Raw genomic sequence first — 22809 nt, forward strand, 5'->3', positions numbered from 1 at the left:
AGAATCCCTTCGATCCTGGAGGAAAAGGGGAACTATGAAAAGGAAACTATGGGCGTCCAAGGATCCCAGATTCCTGGATATTCAGAAACCCAGAACGGAGTGACCCAGTGCATGAGGTCATACGTATGTGTGGCATACAGGCAACCTCAGGTTGATCTGGGCATCCTCACGGGCCTCTGGAAGACGTTCCCTCAGAAGGGCTTTGGAAAAGCATGCAATCTGGGCCAGGGATCCTCGGTCTCAGAACCCGTGGGACAATTGTGGAAACACAACGTTTTGCTCCTATGAGTTTCATGAAGGGAGAATGTTCTAGGATCCAATGGCTGCTAGATTACATCCTGCTTCCTCCTGGGCTGACTGTAGAGGGCACCGCCTTCCGGACCCGCGGAGCCACCTCCGAGAGCAGGTCTCTGTTGGACCACGGGGGACAGGAGGGGGGAGTCCCAGCAAGGACCCAGCTGCAACGGTGTGTGATGGGCGCTCCCCACCAAAGCACTTCACGTGTGGAGTCACCTGAATGCTTGGCAGCCAGGGGACAAAGGCTGAGTCATGGAATCTTCCAGGAAATTGACTGTCTCCGTTAAAGTTTGATGAAGAAAATAGACAAGGGCTCTGGTTGCTCCACTAGCCTTGCTCCAGTTCTAGTTTGCTCCCCCACCATCCCACCCCCCTAACTTCTTCTCTGTGCTAGGCTGGACAAAACAGGAGCAGAGTGGGGCTGACCCTGGGGAGCTGGGGTGCCAGAAGCACTGAACCCTGCCGACAGGGAGATGGGAGGAAGTCTGGGGCAGCCTCACCCCGGAGTCGATGCCCCCAGGCCTCAAAGGGCATCTGAGGCTCCTGCATCCTCCATCATCTTCCCTCGGGTGCTGCATGGCCCGTCCCCTTCTCACCCTACTCCGGTGGGAGGGGGCAACCTCGGGGTACGCAGGTTTATCAGACATCCTCCTCCGGATGGATCCTCCTCCAGACGGAGGAGCAGTCAGGCCTCGAGGGCCCCAGGTGGCTAGTGTGGGGCCACCCCGGGGAGCTGCCTGGGGTCAGGCGGGGCCCGTGCGTCTCAAGCAGACACTGAGTCCAGCTGGCCCCGGCATGAGATGCACACCTGGTGCAGGAGGCCTGCCCCCCCAGCCCACCATCCATTCCCCTTCCTGCTCCCTCTCCCTCCGGACACCCTCTGGGCCGAGGAAGACCAACTGCCAGGCTGGCCCAGAGCCGAGCTTCGTGGAGGTCATGACAAAACAGGCCCGCACCGCATAGTAGAAGGAGCCCAGTCCCTGAAGCCAGGCGGAGCGGGTTCAAATCCCACTTCTGCCACCAGCCTGCTGTGTGGCCTTGGGCAAATCATTTCAGCTTCAGGGGCCTCAGTGTCCTCTGTAAATGGGGGCACTCATCTACCTCTACCTTCCAAGGATGTTGCAAAGATCAGAAGGTCTGTATGTGATGACCCGGGGAAGTGTCTCATACAAAGTAAGTGCTCAAGAAACACCGGTTCCCTGATCTCTTCTTTCCGTCCTGCCTCTTGTCACTAGGGTTCTGGAAGTTATAACTAAATAATCCACGAGAAAGGCTCTGTCCTGGATGGCCAGGGGTGGCGAAGGAAGGGCAAGGATTGAGGTGGGGCTGGCCAGGGCCCATAGTGGGGACTGAGATGGCTTCACACCGGGGAGGACGAGGTCAAGAGCAGGAGATAAGCAAAGAAAGGCCGCGCAAGAGAGCCTTGGCTCACTGTCCCGGGCGGGTCTGGGCTGCAGTGGACTAGCCCGTATCCTGTTCCCAGGGTGTAGCTACATCACTTTGCACTCATGCCAGCCTGCCCTCAGCCTGGGAGGTGGAGGGGCACTTTGCACAGGCGGACACAGCAGAGCTGCCTCTCACGGGGACCCGGTGGATCCTGGAGGAGGAGAGCCTATCCCAACAGCACTGACGCAGCCTTCGCTGGGGTGACCTAGCCCCTGGCCCTGCCGGGTGCCTCTGCATTCCCAACAGCCGGCCTCCACCAGAGGGAGGCAGGAACCATGTGTCTCCCAGGAGCAGTGATGGGACGCCAGGACCCTCCCAGACACCCCTTCCCTGATCAGCCCACACCTGTGTTGATAGCTGCACCTGTGGCCTGATGAGATTTCTAGATGGTTGGTGGTTCTCAGAGCCTCCCAGATTCTAGGCCTCTGTGGAAGGGACAGGCCCGCTAATGGGAGTAGAGCCTGTTCCCTGTTATGGGGCACTCAGTTTCCCAATGTGGTTGTCCCTGCTTTGAGAAACCAGCCATAAGTGTGCATGCAGTAGGCAGAGAAGTGGGTATCAGGACCCTACGTGCAAGTCTCAGCCTGACAGACTTGTCCCGTGAGTTCGGGTATCCATCTCCCTTTCTGTCAAATGTGGACAACCACACCAGCTAGGCCAACACTGAGGGAGGCCACGAGTGGGAAGGGGTTATATGAGATCAAGAGGGCTGGACAGAGCCTTGTTCAGCCCCCACCAGCCTCCAGACACCATGAGGACAGATGGAAAAGCAGGTGCAGACAGAGTGGTCTTTGCACTTTGCACCCTCGAAGCAGAGGCCAGCCCGCTGTGACCTCTCTTGCCTTCTGCCCTGGGCAGCCACAGACTCCTTCTCCACAGGAGAGTACACACCCTTTCGAGGTGTGGTACCTGCTTCCAGGAGTGGGAGGTGGGCGGGGGGAAGGGAGGTGGCACAAGGTCTCAAGGGGCTAAGTTGCTCTTCCTTGCTTAGCTACCACAGGTCACCCTTCGCAAGCCAGTTAAGCGTCACCTGTGCCCAACATAACCCCACTCAGTTCTGGTGGGTGAACTCCTGCCCAAACTTTGGGTCCCATTACCCAAAACAGATGTGGGTGGGGTCGGAACTGGGAGTGGAGAGACACAGGGACAGACCCCCAAGCAGCCCCTGGTGCTCCCTGGGCCATGCTCTGAGGAGGGCAGAGGGGTTGATGCGGCTGTCACATTTGCATCCTGCTTTCCCTCATGTCTTTCACACTCTTTCACAGAGTCCCTGTTAGGGTCAGGACTCCGTGTTGCTCAAGTGGAGGTCTGAGGTGAGGCTGTGTCCACCCACTGAGACCAGGAATCCTTGGGGCAAAGGGGGGGTCCCTAGAATGGCACCAATCTCCCCTCCAACCCAGAGATCCTTTGTAGGAACGCGGTACCCAAAGAGGAAAAATTACAGGAGGCCTAGATGACATTATAAGTCATTTTCCTTTATTTTCTTAACATATAATGAAATTCCGATTCCAAAGAGACATATATGCAGAGAGACAGATGCAAGGTCTGGCACGCAGCAGCCAGAACCAGGCAGGAAGCGGGTCTGCCCCCCTCTCCCCTCCAGCACAAGCCTCGCCCCTCCTGGCTCCTGACCACCACGCAGGCAGAAACCGAGCAGCTGGGAATAAGAGGGGTCAGTCTCGTGGTCCAGGGAGTAGCCAGAGACATGGCCTTGGTTGCTAGGCCTGGCCAAGTCATTACCTCACTGTGGGACATTGGACCTCAGTTTCCTTATCTGTTAAATGAGCTAGAAGTCCCTGCTAGGGAATGGAGAAGAGAGTGTGTCGATGTCATGACGGGTCGGTGACCATTAAGTGTTACCTGGTTGTCCTGCTGCTTCCAGATAATCTGCAGATGGAGTTACTTGGGTTTTGTCACCATCATGGCGACGGGCATGCTGGGGGACCTGCTCTGGCCCTGATGGGATTGAATAGACCGTCTAGACAGCTGTCCCCAAAGCAGACTCTGTCCTCTGAGGGGTCCGTGGGCTGTATTGGTAGCTACTTCATCAGGCCAAGGCTGAATGTCCCATCCAGGCAAACGAGAAGGGAAGGCTGTGGCCTGGGGTCACACGGGGAGCCTGGGCAGGTCACCTCCCTGCCCCACATGCCTCCAGCCAGGAGTTCAGCAATAAGGGGGGAAACTGCTCCTCCTCGCCTCTCAGCATCAGCTGGGGGCTTAGAAACCACGTCCCCCCGCTAAGGGTCCAGCAAGGGACATTTGCCTCTGTGGGCTGATCTGCATCGTGGTCATCTGTCCTTGGGCTTGGGGCTTCAGATAACCAACACACACTTGCGTGAGCATGACCGAGGTCTACACTGGCAGGAGGAAGTAGAGAATGAAATGATGATCAAGATGATGCAATGATAGGTGGGAAAGGCCAACTAAAACCCCGTGAAGGAACATGGGTGCTCCTCCTTCGGGCTCCCTGTGGATTATTCTGCGAGAGCCAACCCTGTCCCTGCGGCATAGGGGTCAGCCTTGCTTTCCTGGCAACAGGGGCCTCTCATGGCCTGGACCGTCTGTTGATCTCTGCTTTGAAACATGTATGCATATGGCCGTGTGTTCACACAGATGTAAACCAAGGCTCTGCACTTGGGAAAGAACCAGGGCAAGTGGAAGAAGAGGTGCTGGTCCGTACTACATCTTCTAGAACGCATGGAGTATCTACGCTTACAGAATAGAGAGGCCTCGGGCCCGTAGAGCTCTCCTGTCCCTGCCACTCTACAGATGGGGTCACTGGGGCCCCCGAGATAACGGATGATCCCAAGGTCAGGGAGCAAGTCTGGGCGTGGAGCTGGGGCTGGAGGCCAGCCTGCAAGAATGAAGCCCATCTGCCCCTTGCCCCCTACCACTGCACCTCCCGGGGGCTCTTCCCCTCTAAGCACCCTTGGGGGCAGAGTGCGTGTTCGAGAAGAAGGAGGGCCGCGGCCAGAGGCAGAAAGCAGTAACAGTGGGGCCCGAGACACCTGGAGCAGGTGAGCTGTTGAGCAACTCTGGGATGAGAAGGACTTTCTGGCACACCTTCCGTCACACTCTGAGGGGACAGCTTAGCAGGGTGGGTCCCTCTCTTTCACTTCCTCTGTGACTTCAAGGGAGTGAGTGATTGGTAAATGTCGGTTCCCAGGAAGCCCAGAGGCCAGGAAACAGAGAAAGAGAAAGAAAGTGATAGAAACAGCCCCAAACCAGGCTTGACCACGCAGTTCCGGAGGGAACTGGTTGGGAAGTGACGTTGGCCAGCTTGTCAGAGTGTCTAGGACGTGATTGCACCCCTCCCGCCCTCCGCCCGCCCCTGCCCACCCCCGCGTGGGTGCCCGGGCCAGGGCCTCTCTACTTGGGCTTCATCTCCACCCGGGAGTTGATGTCGTCGCCGTCCAGCTCATACTCCTCCACCTGGCCGCTGGTCCACACCTTCACGCGGTCCGTGAGGTCGCTGCTGCGGGGGGCCAGGATGAAGTCGTAGATGAGCACCGCCAGGGCTCCCCCGATGAACGGCCCGACCCAGAAAATCTAGGAACAGAGCAGGCCTGCTCAGAGGGCATCCACGGAAGGCCTCCTCTCCTGGGACACCCGCCCTGACGACCGGCGTCCCCCACGCCCCACCTTGTAGCACGGGCTCCCTCCCGCCCACACCTGGTGTTAGGGCAGGCAGTGCCGAACCCCAGTGTCCTGATGCCAGTGACCCCAGAGCTGGCCCAAGCCAGGGCTCTGGTAGTGGGCCGCTCCTCGCCTCTGTGTGCCCCAGCCCAGGGGGCCTGGTGTGACTAGACCAGCCCCTTCTTGAGGGTGGCCCCTGCCCCAACCTCCTCAGCTTCAGAAGGGCCACAGGAGTGTCTGGTTCGATAGAGTGTGGCCTGAAATAGAAACCTTGGCGGTTAAGGACGCTACATCCATCAAGCGCTGACTCTGCGCTAAGCTCAACCTACAGGTGGTGAGGCCGTTCGTCCCAGAGGCCACCCCGGGAGGGAGGGAGGCACCACGACACCCCACTTTGCCACTCAGGGAATGCAGGCACCAGGAGGGCCAGCAGCCTGTCCATGTCACACCGAGTGGGAAAGCGGCGGAGCCACGGTCCAGCCTCGCTCTCAGCCACGCTGCTGGGATGTGGGCAGGCGACCTCCCGGCCTGAGGTGTGACCCCCCACCATCCCCATGTCAGGCCTTGCTGTCCCCATTTCCAGGCCTTGTCTGTCTCCCAGAGCCTCTGTGATGGGAGAAGACGCCGCAGGGTGGAGTTGGAACTGCCATTCAGCACCAAACCTTCCCACCACGTCCAGGGGACATCCCTGCGCCCCCTTACCCAGTGGTCCTTGAAGTTATGTGTGATCACCGAGGAGCCGAAGGACCGGGCGGGGTTGATACCGCAGCCTGTGTAGTCGATCTGCAAGGGCAAGGGCAGGAGGCCACAGGAGCCAGAGAAGCAGAGACAGGAAGAGGAGACACAGTGACACACAGGGAGCAGACAAGGAGGTGACAATCAGACCCCGAAAGAGGGGGGCACACTGACCCAGAAAGATGGTCAGGAGGTCCCTGTGCTGCCCTCTCAGAGCAGGACCCTGTCCCCTGCACCCCCTGCCCATGACAGGGTGCCTGGCCCTGTTCTCCCCGTCCCCACCCAGGAAGACCCCACACTCACCGCCAGCAGGTGTCCCAAGGCCACAGAGAGGCCGATGGCCAGGGGGCCCGAGCCCCCGAGGTCACGCCGCCTCCTGTCCGTGGTGGCCAGCACGCACAGCACCAGCTGCAGGGTGCCAATGATCTCGATGCCCAAGCCCTGACCGGAGTTCACACCAGGGGCCAGCTGTAGGGAAGGGAGACAGCAAGGTTCCGTGAGCAGGTGAGGTGGGGACCGTGTCCCAGGCCCCCCAGGCCCAGGCACCTCAGTGCCCTCAGAGCCCATCACAACAGCCCCCCGGCAGGCCCAGAGGGGGCCAGGCCCACCTAAGCACACGCTGCTGGCAGCCAACACCAGGCTCTGGCCCTTTCCACACCTTTGAGGAGGTGCCAGCTCAGCTCCGGTACCTGCCTGCACCTGCAGCTCTGCCCAGAGGCGAGGGGAGCCTGGGATGAGGCCGGGCATCTGCGACCGGCTCCAGCCGGCCCGAGGGCCTTGGGGTAGCAGAGTGCCCCAGGCAAGGGCCGAGCCCCACGCGTGGGAGGACACGGGCAGGGATGCTCATGGGAGCGGAGCACATGGTGCGAGGGTCCACCTGGACACATTGCTTCACACCCCAAAAGTCCAGAACATTCTCCCCCATACCCTGCTCATCTGAAATCCCCTCGCCTCTCTCCTTGGGCCTCTCTCCCCTGCTCTCCGGCCCTCTGCCTCTCACCCCACGTCCCCTGGTTCTGCGTCTCTCCCATTTCTTCTCTGTCGTCCCCGTCTCCCCCTCCCTCTCCCTCCTGGACCAGCCCCCTCCTTCTCCCTGGCCACATCGGCCCCGCCACTACCGTCTGGCTGCCACTTGCTCTTGGGCCACTTTTAGAAACATGACTCATGGAAAAAGAAGGGAATGGGAGCTGCCGTGAGGTCACCCGAGCCCTCCTCCCCCTGCAGCTGCGCCAGGGAGACCCCTCGCCAGGGAGCCCCCTCACCCTCCGCTTTGGGGGGTCTCAGGGGCCAGGTGCACCCGCACAGGGGAGCTGCTCCACATGGGCAGAAACCCACTGGCAGAGATGCCCGGATGCGGCCACGTAGGCCGCCTTGCCCAGGCAGAGCTGCTGTGTCCCAAGGAGCCTGAGCTTGAAGTCTCATCCCGGGGGCAAAGGGGGAAGGAGGGGTCCTCCAAAGCCAGAGGGCATTTTATAAAACCCTAGGTGGGGGGCCTTCCTCCGTCCCACTCCCCCACCCCCGAGGTTTCTCAGCCCCACCCTTGAGGCCATCTTATAAGAACAATTCTCTTCCCGCTTTTGTCTGCAGTCCTGGGCCACAGGGAAAGTGACTCACATCCCCTCCCCTGTGAGGCAGCCCTAGCTCTAGGCCTTTCCTGGCGGACCCCAGAGCTGTGACCCCCCAGCCCGGCCAGCCCTCTGGGCAATGCCCAGTTCTCTTCCCATCCCAAGGTTGGGTGATAGGGACAGAAGCCCTGTGTTCAGGTCCTGACTCTCCGACTTGCTGATGCCACGGCATGGCCTTTCTGATCCTCAGTTTCCCCCATCTGTAAAATAGCTTTTTCCTCCACCCACTTTCCAGAATGGCTGGAGTTTCAAAGGCAGTGGGGGTGGGGAGGGTCTTGGAGTGTTTGGGAAGGGCTGCAGAGGTGGGAGGGACCAGGACAGTTGTGGCTTTGTTCTGATTCATTCTCACCTTATTCCCAGGATGGGTGGGGAGGGGGACAAGCGGAAGGGGAAGGACCCTGCATAGGGTTGTGGAGACCCGAGTGAGGCCTGCCTGGAGCCAGGACGGGCTGTGGAGGAGAGGCCGGTGAGACAGGGCCGACTTGTACAGATGCCAGTCACGCTCACACCTGCCGCACACTCCTCTTCTTGCTCCCTCTCCTCTGCTCCCCAGGCTCAGCCTCATTGCTCGTGGGTGGGAGTCCTGAAACCAGGCCTGGTTCTACGTGGCTCCTACCGCCTATCCTCCCCCATCGCCACCGTCTCACAGACGTGGCCTGGGCAAGCTCATCTCCTCCCTCAGTTCTTAACCAGGTCTGAGTACCCCAGCCCCTGCTTTGCCCAAAGGCACAGGTTTTCATGCAAAGTGAGCAGAACAAGGGGGCCAATGCCATGGCCAGCACTCTGAGTCCACAGGAAGAGGAGAGGGTTCCACCTTCCCCGGGGAACCCTGGGTTATAACCCCTTCCTGACCACCCAGAGCCTTTAGCTCAGAACCGCATGGGGTTGGCGAACTTCCTCTCCTAAAACCCCTCACCACCACCACCACCACTAGGAAGCATCCCCGATTGCTTCAGCGTCTACTGACCGCTTCTCTTTTGACCACCAATGCACTTGTGTGACTTACATCTGGCCAGACTTGATAATTCAGAACTGAGAGGGATAGTTAGGGGTCTGTTGAAACTTGACGTCCAGGAAAAAGCAGGTAAAAATTCAAAACATGTTACTGTGCATAATCCGTTAAATTTGACGCAATTGCTTAAATAGGGCTAATCTCAGTTGTGGCCACTTAATACTAAAATATATATGTATATGTTTGCACATCCAGGGTTTGCACATCCAGGTCTTATAGGTCACTACTTAAGCCCCCTTCAAAAACAAAACAAAACAAAACAATCAGTTTTATGAATACAAGTGTGAACCACAGAATAGTCCCCACATGGAACCTGAAGCATCAGAAAGAAGCAAGTCCTCCATTTTCACATCCTACCCAAGTAAGCTCACGCCCAAGGCCCAGTTCAAACCCCACCAACTCCAAGAAGCTTCCTCCGGCCCCTGGCTGGAACTTTCTGCGGCTATGTCATCACACTGTCACTGACTGCCTGCAACTCTTGCAGGGAAGTAAGCCTCCTGCCTTTTCTGTGGGTATCTCGGACCCCCGGCCTGGCAGCTTGGCGAGGACAGACCTTCCTGTCTCACTGCCTAGACCTCAGAGGGGATACTAGCTGGGTAGTGACCAAAGTAGTAGATAATGCTAATTTTCTAGAACTTCCACCCTGTTTAGAGGCAGCCTGTTTAGAGGAAGCTTTCTGGGTTCAGGGCTGGTTTACTTGCTTTTTGGCTGGGAGGCCACAGGCCGTCATTAGTTTTTGTGGGTCTTATGGGGCAGCCCATGCAAGCCTCTGTGAGATAATGGATGAGGAGGCTGAGTCCCCAGGAGGAATTAAGAAAGCCAGGATCTGGGGATCCCTGGGTGGCTCAGCAGTTTAGCACCTGCCTTCGGCCCAGGGCGTGATCCTGGAGTCCCAGGATGGAGTCCCGCATCAGGGTCCCTGCATGGAGCCTGCTTCTCCCTCTGCCTGTGTCTCTGCCTCTCTCTCTCTCTCTCTCTCTCCCCCCCTCTCTGGGTTTCTCATGAATAAATAAATATAAAAAAAAAAAAAAAAAAGAAAAGAAAAGCAAGCCAGGATCCTTGTCCCAGCCAAAGATCCTGACTATCTACAGGTCCAGCCAAGGGACCTGGCTGTTCCTAGCTGGGACTGAGGAGCGAGTGGAAGATGACCCTATAGCTGCCAGTGTGACCCAGGCTCCAGCACGGCGGGGGCAGGGGCTGTGTACATGGCAGGGCCAACCTCTCTAGACAGTACGCCTCGACCCATCCCTGCTGCCCATGGGCAGAATGACCAAGGTAGCTCCCTAGGCCCAGGGCCCCCACTCAGAACCTGGGCACCCTGGTGTCCCACCCTTGGGGAACAGCAGGTTCCAGAACCAAGCCTGGCTGCACTCTGAGCATCCAGTTTTGAAGAACAGGGGAAGGGAGACATTGAAGCCTGCCCTGCTCGCCCACTGCCTCCAGGACTCAGCACTCACAGCGAGGAAGACCTTAGTGGGTCCCTTGTGTCACCCCTTCCTAGGTGTTCCTGTGTGCAGGTACCTCTGGGTAGCCGTGCCCTTGCCCGCCTCTGTGGATCTTTGTAGATTGGTATCTGCAGGATCTGGGGCTGATCCTATGGGTCCAGGTGGGATGCTCTCCTTTTCTTTTTCATTAGACATTAAGAGGCTTATTGCATCATAATTGAACGAAAAGTCTACCAAAGAGCTGCATGAATTCTAAACCTATAAGCACCAAACAAGACAGCCTCCCCCAAATGACAAAAATTGACAGTTTTAAGGCGAATCTGATCAATCCTCCACCAGCGTGAAAGAGTTTACCGACCCCTCTCTTAGAAACAGATAGACTAAAGCAGTCAGACAATATAAAGAGCGCCAACAGGGAGGATTTGAGCCACCTGATTACCAAGCTTGATGTAAGGAAAATAAGTAAAGCCCTGCACCCCAAATTCGAGAATATCTGCTCTCTCTCTCAGCCCATGTGGACACCCAGACAAGCTAGTCGTGTATGGGCCCTAGTGGCCCACCTGTCTCTGAGAATCCTGATCACACAGGTGTCGTCTCTGTGTGTCAGGGTTGGGAGGGGGTGTCTCTGTGTGGAATGTGGCCCTGCCTGACCATGTTGCGTGTCTGGTGGCACTTCTGGGTGTGCCATCCTGTCCCTTGGCATCGCACAGCTACACACAGGTGCCACCACTGCCTGCGGAGAGGGGCAGGGGAGGGAAGGACGTCCCCTTGAGGGACAGCCAGCCAGCTGCAGGTCTCAAAGGGCCCTCATTGGCTCCCAGAAGCTACTTCATCTTCCTGGCAAGGAACAATACACAAAGCAATGGCTTCTCCTTCCCTCCCTCCTTCTTTTCCTTGCTCCAGGGCAGACCCCATCTTCCTGCCAGGGAAAGGAAGAGGCTCCACTGAGGAGCACCTACCGCCACCCTCCTAGGACCGCAGGGCCTGAGTGGCTCTACGGGGACCTGTGTGTGCGCCCAGGTGCTGTGCGTGCGTGCGTGTATGTTTGTGTGTGTGTGTGTGTGTGTGTGAGAGAGAGAGAGAGAGAGAGAGAGCCTGTGCAGAAGCTAGGGCCGGGCGGCAGGCTGGGGGCATGGGCCTGCCCTGCCCTGATCTGCTATGCAATCGCACAATCTCAGTGCCCCGGTGGCCTCTGTGTCCTTATCAGTAAAATGGAAGCGTTGGCCCGCACGGTAACCCGGGATGCCCCCCAGTCCCCAGGACCTGCTGTCGCCCTCCCAGCCAGGGTCCCCGCAGAGCCATCTGAACCGGGCTCTCAGTGTGGCCCACAGCCTGTCACAGGTCCTCCCTCACAGAGCGGCCAGCGGTGGACAGGTCACCTGTGCACGCCCCCGGGACAGGGAGCCTGTGGGCCCTCTGTGGCCCCTCCCCAGATACAAACTGCTCCATGCACCGAGCAGACATCTGTTCCTCTCTAGTTGCCCAAGGGGTGGGATTTCAGGCCCTGAGAGGAGTTGCTCATGGGAATGGGGCATTTTCTAGTCTTTTTGGCCATCTTTTGAGTTGGGGGTTTTAACTCCACAGAACTGCAGCTCCTTGGTTATATGAAGACAGTCCCTTGCTTATCCCCCTAAGCACCAGTGTGGGGCAAGGAGCGTCCCCCAACACCATTCCGGGGAGGAGCCCTGGCTGGTGGGGGACAATGGCCATGACATTTTCCTCCCCACACCTGCAAGTATGTTGACTCAGACCTGGCCATTCAGGAGACCCCAGACCCACTGGTGCTTCCAGAGGGCAGGGACCACGGCCCCCAGGGAGGCACCGCCAGCAAAAACAGGGGGCTCTTCGGGAAAGCTTCCCTGAGCCAGTGCCCACAGTGTGGGCATGAGGCAAGTTTGACCCGCCTGGGGGAAGCCCTGGTGGCTAATGCTGAAGGAACCCCCACTGGGTGGGGCCCCAGAGAAAGTGGGGAGCACTCGGGCTGAGCTCAGGTTGGGTGGGGGTGCTCCATGGAGTCGTCCGCACTGAGCAGTGTGAGCAGGAGGCTGTGCCCTGGGGGCCGGGGCGGGGAGGCGAGTCCCCGCAGACTGAGCGCTCCAGCGGGGCACGTCCCCTCGCAGGGCATTGCGCTTTCAGAGCAGGGGCTGCCAGAGTGAGCCCTGGTTAGGGCCGAGCTCTGGGGTGGGCCGCATAGGGCTGGCGAGGCTGCTCCAAGGGCCCTCACAGGGGAAACTGCCTCAGAATTTTCCGTGGTGAGGGAAGTCTCCACCACAAAGCTCCTGCCTCTCTACGCCCTCCCCCTCATCTGGTTCTGGCTGGAAACAGTAATTATAGGTCCCGGCTATGGCACCACCACCCAGCCCCCAGCCCCCTCTCCGGGCACGTCCATCTGAAAACTGGCTTTCCTTTCCCTAAGCCACCCCAGCCCTGGAGGAGGCTGCAGAGGTCGGGGGGCGGGGGACCCTCAACCCTGGAAGAACTCGGGGCCCATGCAGGCGACGGGGGCCAACAGGGAAGGGACGACCCGCCCACCCTGTGGTTGGGGAAACCGAGCCTCAGGAAACTGAGGAAGGGGAGAGTTTAGGGCTGAGGTCAGGCCCCGATGTAGCAGAGAGAAGCGGTCCCCAGGCTCAGGCCCAGAATCAGCAGGGCTGAGAGAAGACCCCGAAGAGAGAAGGCCTGAGCCCGCAACACCCCCCTGCTGGGGTGGTGCTGAAATCACCGGCTGGGGGACCGCCAGGCATCCAGTCCCCTCTAGGACACAGGGAGACCCTGGCCCGAACCCCAGCCCTCCACTCTCCAGAGCCGCAGCCTCCCACGGGTTCCCCCACCCATCGGCCACCCTGACCTCCCATTGCCACCTTGCCTGTGCTCACACCCTTTCTCCGCCTGGAAGCCCCTTTCCTGGGCCATTCAGGCTCCCGTGGCACCTCCTCCCTGAAGCCTTCCTGGCCCTCCCCATTGCTCAAAAGCAGACGTTCTCTTCCGCCCTGACACCTCTTATCACAACTGCCTCCTGCCCCATATCGCGGGCAGCTGTGCGTGGGGCTTATCTTCCCCGCCAGGGGCCTTGGTCGGTCCAGGGGTAGGGAGCTGGTTGGTTGACTCAGCCCCTGGGGGGCCCCCAGCGGCCCCAGTCTGGTTAACAGGGAGCATGGGTGAGGGAGTCAGGAGAAGAATAAGAAGAGCTGGCTATGAGCGTCTTTCGTTTCCCAGCGCCCAGCCACGCCCTGCGGTCCCTGTTTCACACATGGACTGGGCCACACAGGCTAGGCTGCTGGCATGAAGCGCGTCAGCCTCTGGCTAGGGCAGGGTCAGACGGGGCCACCGACCCCTGCCTCCGACACTCTTCACTTTGGGTCAAAATCGAGGTTTGGCTCTTAGAACCACCCGGGATCCTCCAGGCTGGACAGAGGCCCGTGATCTCTCCAGGGCGTATCCTAAGCCCTGACTCAGTGAGAAGAAAGTTGTCCCCACCATGCCCCCGGGGGACACCCCCTGACTCACCCCAACCGCTTCCTGCCTCCTCTTTCCCTATTTTTCTGAGGAATCTCCATGCCAACAAAGGTCTCCACCTAGATTTGGGCCAGGGTGGGGCCCAGGGCCCAAGGGGCTGTGGGAGCCTCCCTCTGAGCCTGGGGGAAAAAGTGTGTCACTTGCTGCAGAGACCGGTCTCTGCCTCTCTTGAGGCATCGGGGCCACCTGCCAGGAACTTCAGATGCCTTCACATCGCAGGTCCAGCGTCTGACAGGAGCCCTGGGAGAGATGCTTTCTGTTTCTAGGCCCAGACTTTGGAACCCCAAACCTCCCTGGTGTAGACAGGACAGTGCCTGCACCCCACCACAACACTCAGGAATCTTATGGTCAGCGAGGCCCCCCGTGGGCTCCTCTTAGCCAGACCCTCCTGGGAAGGGTGATAAACACAAGTCCCCAGAGTGAGCTTGCTGGTGGTTTAGGAGGGGCCAGGAAATATCTATAAAGACCTAGGTTCCTTCTTGGAGTCTCAGGATCCTCAGCTCCAGGAAAACGCAACAGGTTAGCAGCAGACAGGACGTGAGCCCGGCGTGCTTGTCCCCGGCAGGAGCCTGTCCCTTTATCTCCCCCAGCTGCCAACGGCCCAGCCAGGCATCTGGGCGACTCTGCAAAACGGAGGCCGGGGCAGGGAAGGGACACTGGAGCAGGCTGCGGCCAGACGAAGATGCCACGGTAGGCGGCCACCCTCCCGGCACCTACCCGTGATGCCCGAGTCAGAACGCAACGTCTGCCCACAGATGCCTGTCCTGCCTGTCCCTGGAGAAGGAGGGTCAAGACAGGGCAGGGGCCTGCGGACATTCAACCCCTCCCCAACGGGCACCTTTTCGCCACCGCCCGCCCTGCCCACCGAGCCGGCCACGGCTGAACCTGACCCCACCCGGGGGGCACTCCCCGGGGTCACCTGGCCCTGCCCTCTGGAGAGCCTGCCGGAGCTCTCGTCCCTTCCACCCACCTCGGCCACCACGTTCTTCGACTAAAGTCTAAACTCCAGCCCGCGGGCTAATCTTCAATCTTGGGCCGAGCAGCGGTTGGCTCCGCGAGGGGGCCGGGTAAGGTGTCACTGTGACACAAGAAGTGCTAATCCCCCCCAGCCCGGGCCAAGGCCTCGCCAGCTGCCCTCTGCACCAGGCCTTACCAAGCCTCCCCGCAGCTGCAGCGCCAGGATCTGAACTTTGGCTGGGAAGCGGGACAACAATCGCTGTAATCCCGGGCCGCCGTCTCTGGGGCCCTGGGCTGGCTCCCTCCCGGTCCCTGCCCCCGCCTGCCCTGCCCAGGCCCCGAGCCCCGATTCTGCAGATCTGGTTCCTCCCGTGTGCTCGTGCGCCGCTCCCCTGTCCCGGGAAGGCACCCTCCGAGCCTTCCTCAGCCTCTCTCAGGCCAAGCCTCCCCCCGCCGCGGTGGCCCCGGGCTGGGTCTGAGTTTGCACTTGGCCGAGGGTCTGGAAAAGCCCAGGTCTGCGACAGCAGGCAACTGCCGCCAACGGCCAATTAGCTGTGCTAAGCGGCCCGGGAGGAATTCTTTGCAGCAGCCTGCCACCCACTCACCAACATCTGCTCACCATTAGTGCCCCCGGCCCGGACCCCATCGGGGCCAGGGGCAATGGGCATGCACAGGTACACACTCACCGCCCCCCGCCCCCGCCGCCCACTCACACGGCTGCACTAACACTCGCAGACCCACGGGAGCGCACAGCTTACACAAGCCCGGAGGCCCATGCCAGCATCCACGTGCACACACCGTTCACACACACAAACACACGTGCCACACCTCACGGTGCCCGGCGACAGAGAGTGGAGCCCAGACGGGAGGCGAGATGTCCCCACCCTGGCCACCACCCCTACTGTAATCCAGGAAAACCACCTGCAAACCAGCCAGAATGTTTTCACCTGCCCCCACCGCACCCCCGCTGCCCCGCAGCTTCGTCTAACTCTCGGGGACCAAGGAGCAGGAGGGGCTTTTTCCCTGAAGGCAGTTTGTTTGGGGACCTGTGTGAATATGGGGCGGGCTGAGGGTCCGTGTGGCCACCCATGGGTCCTGCTCATGCAGCTGCTGACCCGCGCCAATGTGCCAGGCACCCAGCTTCGGGGGGCTGGGGACAGCGGGCAGCGTGTCCCCAGGGTCCAGGCTGTAGGAAGAGGGAGCTGGCTGCCCCGGCCGGGCAGAGTGGAGACCTAGAAGCTACAGCCGAGGGGTGAGGAGCTGCTGCCCCCACAATTGGTAGCTGCCTCCAGAGCTGATTCCCCACGATAGACGCCTGCAGGGGACACTGGCCAGACTATTATTCTCTGGGTCTCGGCTTCCCACGGTGCCTGGTAGGAAACGGGCTCTGGGCTGCAGGTGTAGCTGAGTTCCAGCCCCAAGTCCTCATGACCTCCAGCCAGCTCGTGCCCTCTCTGCTCCTCGGTGTCCCCATCTGCACAATGGGTGAGGATGAGACCTATGCCGCGTGTGCTCTGCTCCAGAGCCCAGCACCTGGGGCCACCCCACGTACCTCGTTTCGGCCGAGGGAGTTGTCCGGAAGGGAGGAGGTGATGCCCGAGAGGATGGCGGTGGCCACGATGGCCCCCACGCACTGGGCGATGATGTACATGACAGCCCTGAGGATGCTGATCTGGCAACTGAGCAGCAGCCCCAGCGTGACAGCTGGGTTGAGGTGGGCGCCACTAATGTGGCCCACGCTCTGGGCCAGGGTGGCAATGCTCAGCCCGAAGGCCAGTGACACCTTCACGTTATCCTGGGCCGCACCTGCTGTCTGGTTGTTCCTCACCGGGTAGTTGAAGCCCAGGGCAGAACCGATGCTGATGAAGACGAAGAGGATCATGGCCAGGAACTCGGCCACCACCGCCCTCCAGAAGAGCTTCTTCTTGAACTCGCTGGCCATGCTGGCAGGGGGCTTGGCTTGAGACCGCTGCCTGGTGCTCGACTCCCTCCGAGAGCTGAGCCACAGCCCGGGCTGGGCCTATTTATAGGGCCCGGGGGGAGGAGAGGAGGGGGGGGAGCACAAAGGGAGGAAGGCCTCTCCTTGCTCCTGGCCCGCCCCGCACTTCACGGGCCTCCTCTCAGCGATGGATGCAGACACAGCTCTGCTGTCGGCCTGCCAACTTTTTTCCCTCCCTCCTCTCCCCCCTCCCTCCCTCTCTCCCTCCGCCCTCAGCCCTGCCCAGCCCGAGGAGGCAGGCGGGAGGCAGCCACTGCTCTAATAGGCTTTGGGAAATTCCTCCAAGTTGGCCCCACTCAGGGGGCCAGAGAAATCCAGGTGTCCCCGCCCTATGTGCGGAGCTCAGGGGTGTCCATGGGCAGAGCCAGAAGCTCTGGATGGTGCAGGGTGGGTGGGTTGGACTCCGCAGGTGGACTTTGCCTTCCCGAGAAGTGGGGCACCATGATCCTGCTCGCCCGGCATCCCATCCCATCCCGGAGTGGCGTTATTCTGGACAGCATGGGTCCAGGGGTCCCCAGGGGCATTCTGGGTCTCCCACACCCTGGCCCAGGCCTGGCTACAAGATGTCACCTTAGGGATGCCCCAGGGGCCCAGCACCACTGGCCAGGCCCAGTTGATGGGGACACAGAGGCATTAGGAGGCACGGAGAGCTTGTCGGTGGCCCACCCCGCACTCTGTGGTCAAGGGCAGGCCCGAGATAGGCAAGTAGCCACTCTGGGAGCCCTCATTGCTCCAGAAGCAATTAGAACCAACGATAGCAGGGCAGGTGGAGAAAACAGAGGCAGTTCAGGATTTTCCTCTCCAGGGCTGCATGCTGGCAGACCCCAGGGGGCGAGGGAAGGAATGGCCAGGTAGCCTGGAGACGGAGGCAGAGACGAGAGAAGGAGAGAGGACACAAGACAAAGGGAGAGGCAGAGAGACAGAGTCAAAGGGCAAGTGAGACGAGCGAGATCTCAGGCCAGGCTGAGGAGGAGAGACAGCCAGGGAGCAGAGACGGGGAAGAGACAAACCTGACAGAGGAGACGCCACTGGAACCAGCAGAGGCACGACGCAAGAGGGGAAAGGTGGGGTGGGTGGGGAAGAGGCCGACCCGCAGACCCCTGCCCCCAGCCCCTGCCCTGCACGCCGCCAGCCAGAGGCCCGACAGCAGCCGGTAAGCTGTGCAGGCGCCCGGACTCCCCCAGGCAGGGGGCTCCTGCCGGCCGCCTGCCCAGTCGGTGTGCAGCGAGGGCAAGAGCAGCCAGGCGGGGCCGGGAGGGGGCGAGGCCAGGCCCGGGAGGGAGCGGCCCTCTCTGGGCCTCTCCTCCCACCTCCCGCCCGCCTCCCCGGTCCCCCACGGCTGTGTTGGCGTCTCCCCATTTTACAGCTGGCAGATCGAGGCCCAGCCGGGGAAGGACATCCCTGAATTCTGCACGCGCCCGGGGCGGGGCCAGGATGAGCCTGTGGCCCTTACGGCTCCCTCCCGAGCCCACCCGCAGTGCACACCCTGCAGTGCACACCGCAGCCACCAGGGATCAGCCTGGGATTCGCTGGGAGCAGGAGGCCCACCGGGGGTGGAGGTGGCGTAGCTGTGGCCACCTAAGTACACTTGAGTGCCTGTAAGTACAGGATGGAGTGGATGCGAGGCAGGGAGTCCGTACGGTGGCCGGTGAGCCCTGCGTGCTCCGAAAGCCCCAGCGGCCAGAGGTCATGTGTGCCTTATTAACCATCCAAGAGAGGGACCCAGCCAGACGGGGCCACTTCCCAGAACCTCCTCCACTTCCTTTCTTCTGGGCAGCACTTGTTGCGCTGTCCACGCCCCAGGAGACTCCTTCATGCCCTGGCCCTGGGCATTCAGAGTGTCCAGGATCCTGTCCGCTGAGCTTCCTGGCCCTGATGGGGCCCACGTCTGTCCCCGCCCTCCAGCTGGTGGGGGATGAGTTGAGGGCTCAGCTTGGAGGCAGCAGGCCGAGGCCTGGCACTAGACCCACAAGGGCCAGGGGACTCAGGCCAGCGTGGGGGGTACGGCATCTCAGAGGCAACAGGAGCCTGGGCATGCTGCGGCTTCAGCGACAGGGTCCACGGGCCAGGTCAGGGCCCATGTAGCTGAGGATGCTCGATGTGCCACTATGCACGAGGATGAGAGTCACGTGGGGTGTACTAATTTATTCACCAAATATTTACTTAGCATGTGTCCTGTGCCATCCTGTTCTCAGCACTGGGGAGACGGCCACATGCCAGCAAGCCCAGCTTCTTGGCCTCCTGAAGTTTACAGTCTAGCATGAGCCTGCGGGCCCTGTGCCCCCGCTCTGGGCAGTGGAGCTTGTCACCGTGCAGGGCACGTGTGCATGAGTGTGTACTTGCCAGAGGTCCACCTCCTTCTGGAGCAGGGCAGGATCAGGGGGACAAAAGTGCTTTTGCCAGGGCAGATTAGGCACCTGCCAATCTCAGGATGACGTGAGGGTCCTCAGGACAACACCCCAGAAAACCACAGTATCTCCTGCCAACCCCCCATGCCGGCTGGGCCTCTGCCTCGAATGCCACACACCAGTAGAGTTCCGTTCCCTCAGGCAAAGGCATTGCCATCAGCAGAATGCAGAGGTCTCCGCAGTAATGCCCACCTACTCACCCACCATCTCCCACAAAGCAAGGGGGCCTGTGTAGCCCCGACCTGCTGATTTCAGTGTGAAAGGGAGAAGGCCTGCCGCTGGAGCCCCCGCCCCAGGAAGGCCGCAGAGCCCATGACCTTCCTCTCCCTGGACGCCACAAATCCTGCCCAAGTAGGGAAGGAAGGGAGAGAGAGAAGGAGGAATGAAGAGAGAGAGAAGGAAGGAGGGAGGGTGGAAGGAAAGAGCCTCTGGTGAGGGCTCATCGTCACCACACCCCTGGGATGCTCCGATGGTAAATGATTTGCCAAAGAACAGCAGAGCTGCGATTAGAACTCAGTACCCCCTAATTCCCAGAACCCCAGGCTGGTTCTCTGGCTGTCAGGAAAGGCCCCTGATGGTCCCAGGTACCAGTTGGAAACCCGGTAACAAGTTCAGGACTGAGGCACCCAGGCCCCAGGATGGGCAGGGGATATGGGGGGAGAAGTGGGAGGACCCTCTGCAGCTTTTCTGTGTAATGAGGTGCGGTGAGGGGTGGGTGGGGAAGGAAGCACGGACTGAGGGGACACACAGAGAAGCTTGGGCTCTGAGGCAGGGTGCGACCTCCTCCCAGCTCCTCCTCCGCTGCGGCCGGACTCTGGTGAGCTCCGTGTCCCTCCCACGGGCAGCGGCCTGGGCCCAGCCACCAGATCCGCGGGCCTGAGCCAGGCTAAATAAGAGGGGCCCGCCCCCACCCACCCCCCAGCTCCGAGCCCAGGGCGGGGCCCGAAGCCGCTCGGGCCGGGCACTGTCTGGCCCTCCTGGAGCAGCCGTCTCGGAAAGCGTTTTTCCAGATGTGCCTTATTCCCGACGTGCCCGGCGAGACCCACTTTCCAGTCGGAGCTGGTTGTTCCCAGGACAGTCTGGGCTCTAGCCCCGCCAGGATCCAGTGGGAGAGCCTCAGGCTTTGTCCAGAGATGGGTGCACAGATCCCCAGATGCACGCTAAGGAGTGGGACCTCGGGCTGTGTGGGGAGAAGACACCCACGGGCGTGGCCGCAGCCACCAGTCTCTTCGCCAGAAGCTTCTGTGGGGCACAAGACAGAGGGGCCGAGGGGGATGGACCCTCCCTACGGGCAGGGCAGGGATTTCCCACCCACAGGCCAGGTCGTGGGAAACAATGACTTCATTCCCTCCGGGAGGCCCACCAGGAAGATGGAGTTTGAGGCGGAAGGGCCCTCTGATAGCAGTCTGGCCAAGACCTTGCAGTCACCACCAGCTCACCAGCAGGCTGCATGAATCTTCCAGAATCGCTCAGGCTTTCCTGAACGGAGGCAGAGCGCGCTAACGGAGGGTGGGAAGACAGGACAAGGTCCTGGGGAGGGGGTGAGAAATAAAAGAATGCCTTTTCCCAGCAATGCCCCTCAACAGGGTGCTCAGCGCATCCCTCCCCTGCCCTTGATCTAGGACCTTCCAGCCCTGGCTCTTGGCTGCACAGATGGGGCCTGCTCCCCCGCCCCCGCCACCACCACCACTGCCAGGGAGCCACGGGCCAGGGAGGCATGGGCCAGGGCCAGGACTTGGCACTAGTGTGGAGCCACCCTTCCCCGGGGCCTCGGCCAGCCCCCCACCCCTGAGCCCGGGGCAGCAGAGGAAGGATCCAGGTCCAGAGCTCAGAGACCAAAAAGAGGACAGCATGTTCCCCACCCTCCTCAGCCCAGTCCCAAAGGCTCTGCGCTCACCACCACCCCTTCCCAACTCCAGACAAGGGTCCCTGTGCCGCCAGGCTCGCTGTTCCTGGATATTCGCCTGTACACGCTTCCTCCTGCCGGGCACCTTCCCTCCTGCCCCTTCCCAGCTGCCCGGCCTCCCCCGGCCTCCTCCACGGTAACTGTGGAGGTTAAGGCCATGCCTTAACCTAGCCTAGCCCCACTACTTGCCCCCACCTGTCCCCTGATGGCCCCGAGCGGGTGAGGCCAGGCTAGAGCACAGGACTGGGGTCGTCTCCCTCCTTGCCCGCCGAGGCCTGAGCAGAGCCAAGCTCTGGGCCCAGTGTGCTGGGGGATGATCCAGAGGGCATCCGGTTTCCCCGAGAGACCAGCACCCACCTCTCAAAGCCCGTGAATTCCTCCCTGTCTGACAGAGGACTCCTGCCCGTTTAGGTGTCACACGATCCCCCTTAAATCAAAACCGGATTTAGCAGGGCCACCAGAACCCACCAGGCAAAACAATTTAGGAGCTTTCTAAGCTACTTCTCCTCTCACCACCTTCCCTGAGCTGCACTGTGGCTCGTTGTGCGTGTGTGTCGGGGCAGGGGGAGCAGCGATGTCAAGCCTATTTCTGGAAAGTGGAATTTCCTATGTTTTACCAATTCTCCAGCAACAGCCCCTGCTTGATGCTGCAGAGGAGGAGCCAGAGAGACAAGATGGGGACTGTTGCCCTCAGCCCTGCGAGGGTCAATGAGCATTTGACACGCCACGTCCAGAGATGGGAGCAGGGATCTGAGAATGGGCCGGGCTCCCAGGCCTGAATGAGGGTGCCTTGAGGACACAGGGCTGCCCCCTGTCCCACCCCCAACTCTGCTTGGACTGGAGGAGAGAAGAGAGAATGAAGTCATGGTTTCCCTAGCCCTGCCCTGCGGGCGAAGAGGCCCTGCTGGGCCAGGAGGGCGGCATCCCTCGCTTCCAGAAAATGCTGGTGGTGGTGTTTTTGCCAGGCTGGACAAAGGCTCTGCCTAGAGCCAGCCCTGGCAGTGTGGGTCCCCGGAAGGGAAGTCTTCATCATGTGTAGAAGTGACTTCGGAGCATTTCCTGTCCCTGGGCACACACGCACCCCTCTCCCCTGGCCTGGCTGCCACTGCAGCTTCCACCCCACTCTTCCAGGCCCCTACCTTCTTGCCTGCATCCTCAAAAATCTCCTGTCTGTGCCTTCTTAGATTATAAAGCATCGAGATTGGGAAAAGAGGCTCTGATTATCATTGGCTCTGATGCTTTCATTTTACACATGGGAAACTGAGGCTCAGAGAGGCGAGATGACATGCCCAGGGTCGGTCTGTGGGTCGGGGTGGAGCCAGGACTGGAGTCGAGGTCTCCTAACTGCTGCCTAGGCCGGGTCTGCTAGCCACACCCAGCCTCTTCCTCCTCTCTTCTCTGCTTGGTGAGAGGCCATCTCCTCCCTGGACTCCAGCAAGGACTCAGAAAAGTGCCTTCCTGGAGCAAGAAGCCAGAGACCCCCCGGCAGCCAGAAAGGTTCCATGAGGGGGCCGACCTTCTAAGCCCCCACCCCCCGGACCTGACGTTTCTGTCTCCAAGCAGGGCCCAAGCCAGTGTAAAGGCATGTCAACTCCCCACCAATGCTGTGGTCCCCAAAGTGTCTACCCCCGCGGCTCTTTGAGGTCTGCTCAACTTTTGAGATTTCCCATGCTACCCTGCCCCTGTCCCACCCCACCCCTCACCTATAGCTGGTGTCCGTAGAGGGAGTGTCCAGGTGCTCCCAGCAGGTGCAGCAGGGACTACGCTCTGTCTCCTGCTCCGGCCCCTCTCCTGGATGCCTCCATGCCGTCTGGGCCCCCGGCCTCA

At 60.6% G+C, this 22809-nt stretch overlaps 1 protein-coding gene and 1 long non-coding RNA gene across 2 annotated transcripts; both read right to left on the reverse strand.

Moving 5' to 3' along the window:
- Nucleotides 1-3197: 3197 nt before the first annotated feature.
- On the reverse strand, nucleotides 3198-17886 carry AQP1 (aquaporin 1 (Colton blood group)). Its single transcript, XM_072783591.1, has 4 exons — nucleotides 16222-17886; nucleotides 6418-6582; nucleotides 6082-6162; nucleotides 3198-5292 (listed from the first exon to the last, which is right to left on the reverse strand). The coding sequence occupies exons 1-4, from the start codon at nucleotides 16609-16611 to the stop codon at nucleotides 5113-5115; spliced, it is 816 nt and encodes a 271-aa protein (XP_072639692.1). The 5' UTR covers nucleotides 16612-17886; the 3' UTR covers nucleotides 3198-5112.
- Nucleotides 9441-14675, reverse strand: LOC140608734 (uncharacterized). The gene is made up of 2 exons (XR_012010709.1): nucleotides 14430-14675; nucleotides 9441-14335 (listed from the first exon to the last, which is right to left on the reverse strand). It is a non-coding gene; the product is annotated as an uncharacterized lncRNA (long non-coding RNA).
- Nucleotides 17887-22809: the final 4923 nt, after the last annotated feature.

The sequence above is a fragment of the Canis lupus genome, chromosome 18 (genome assembly GCF_048164855.1).
Source record: "Canis lupus baileyi chromosome 18, mCanLup2.hap1, whole genome shotgun sequence".
Classification (NCBI taxonomy): Eukaryota; Metazoa; Chordata; class Mammalia; order Carnivora; family Canidae; genus Canis; species Canis lupus.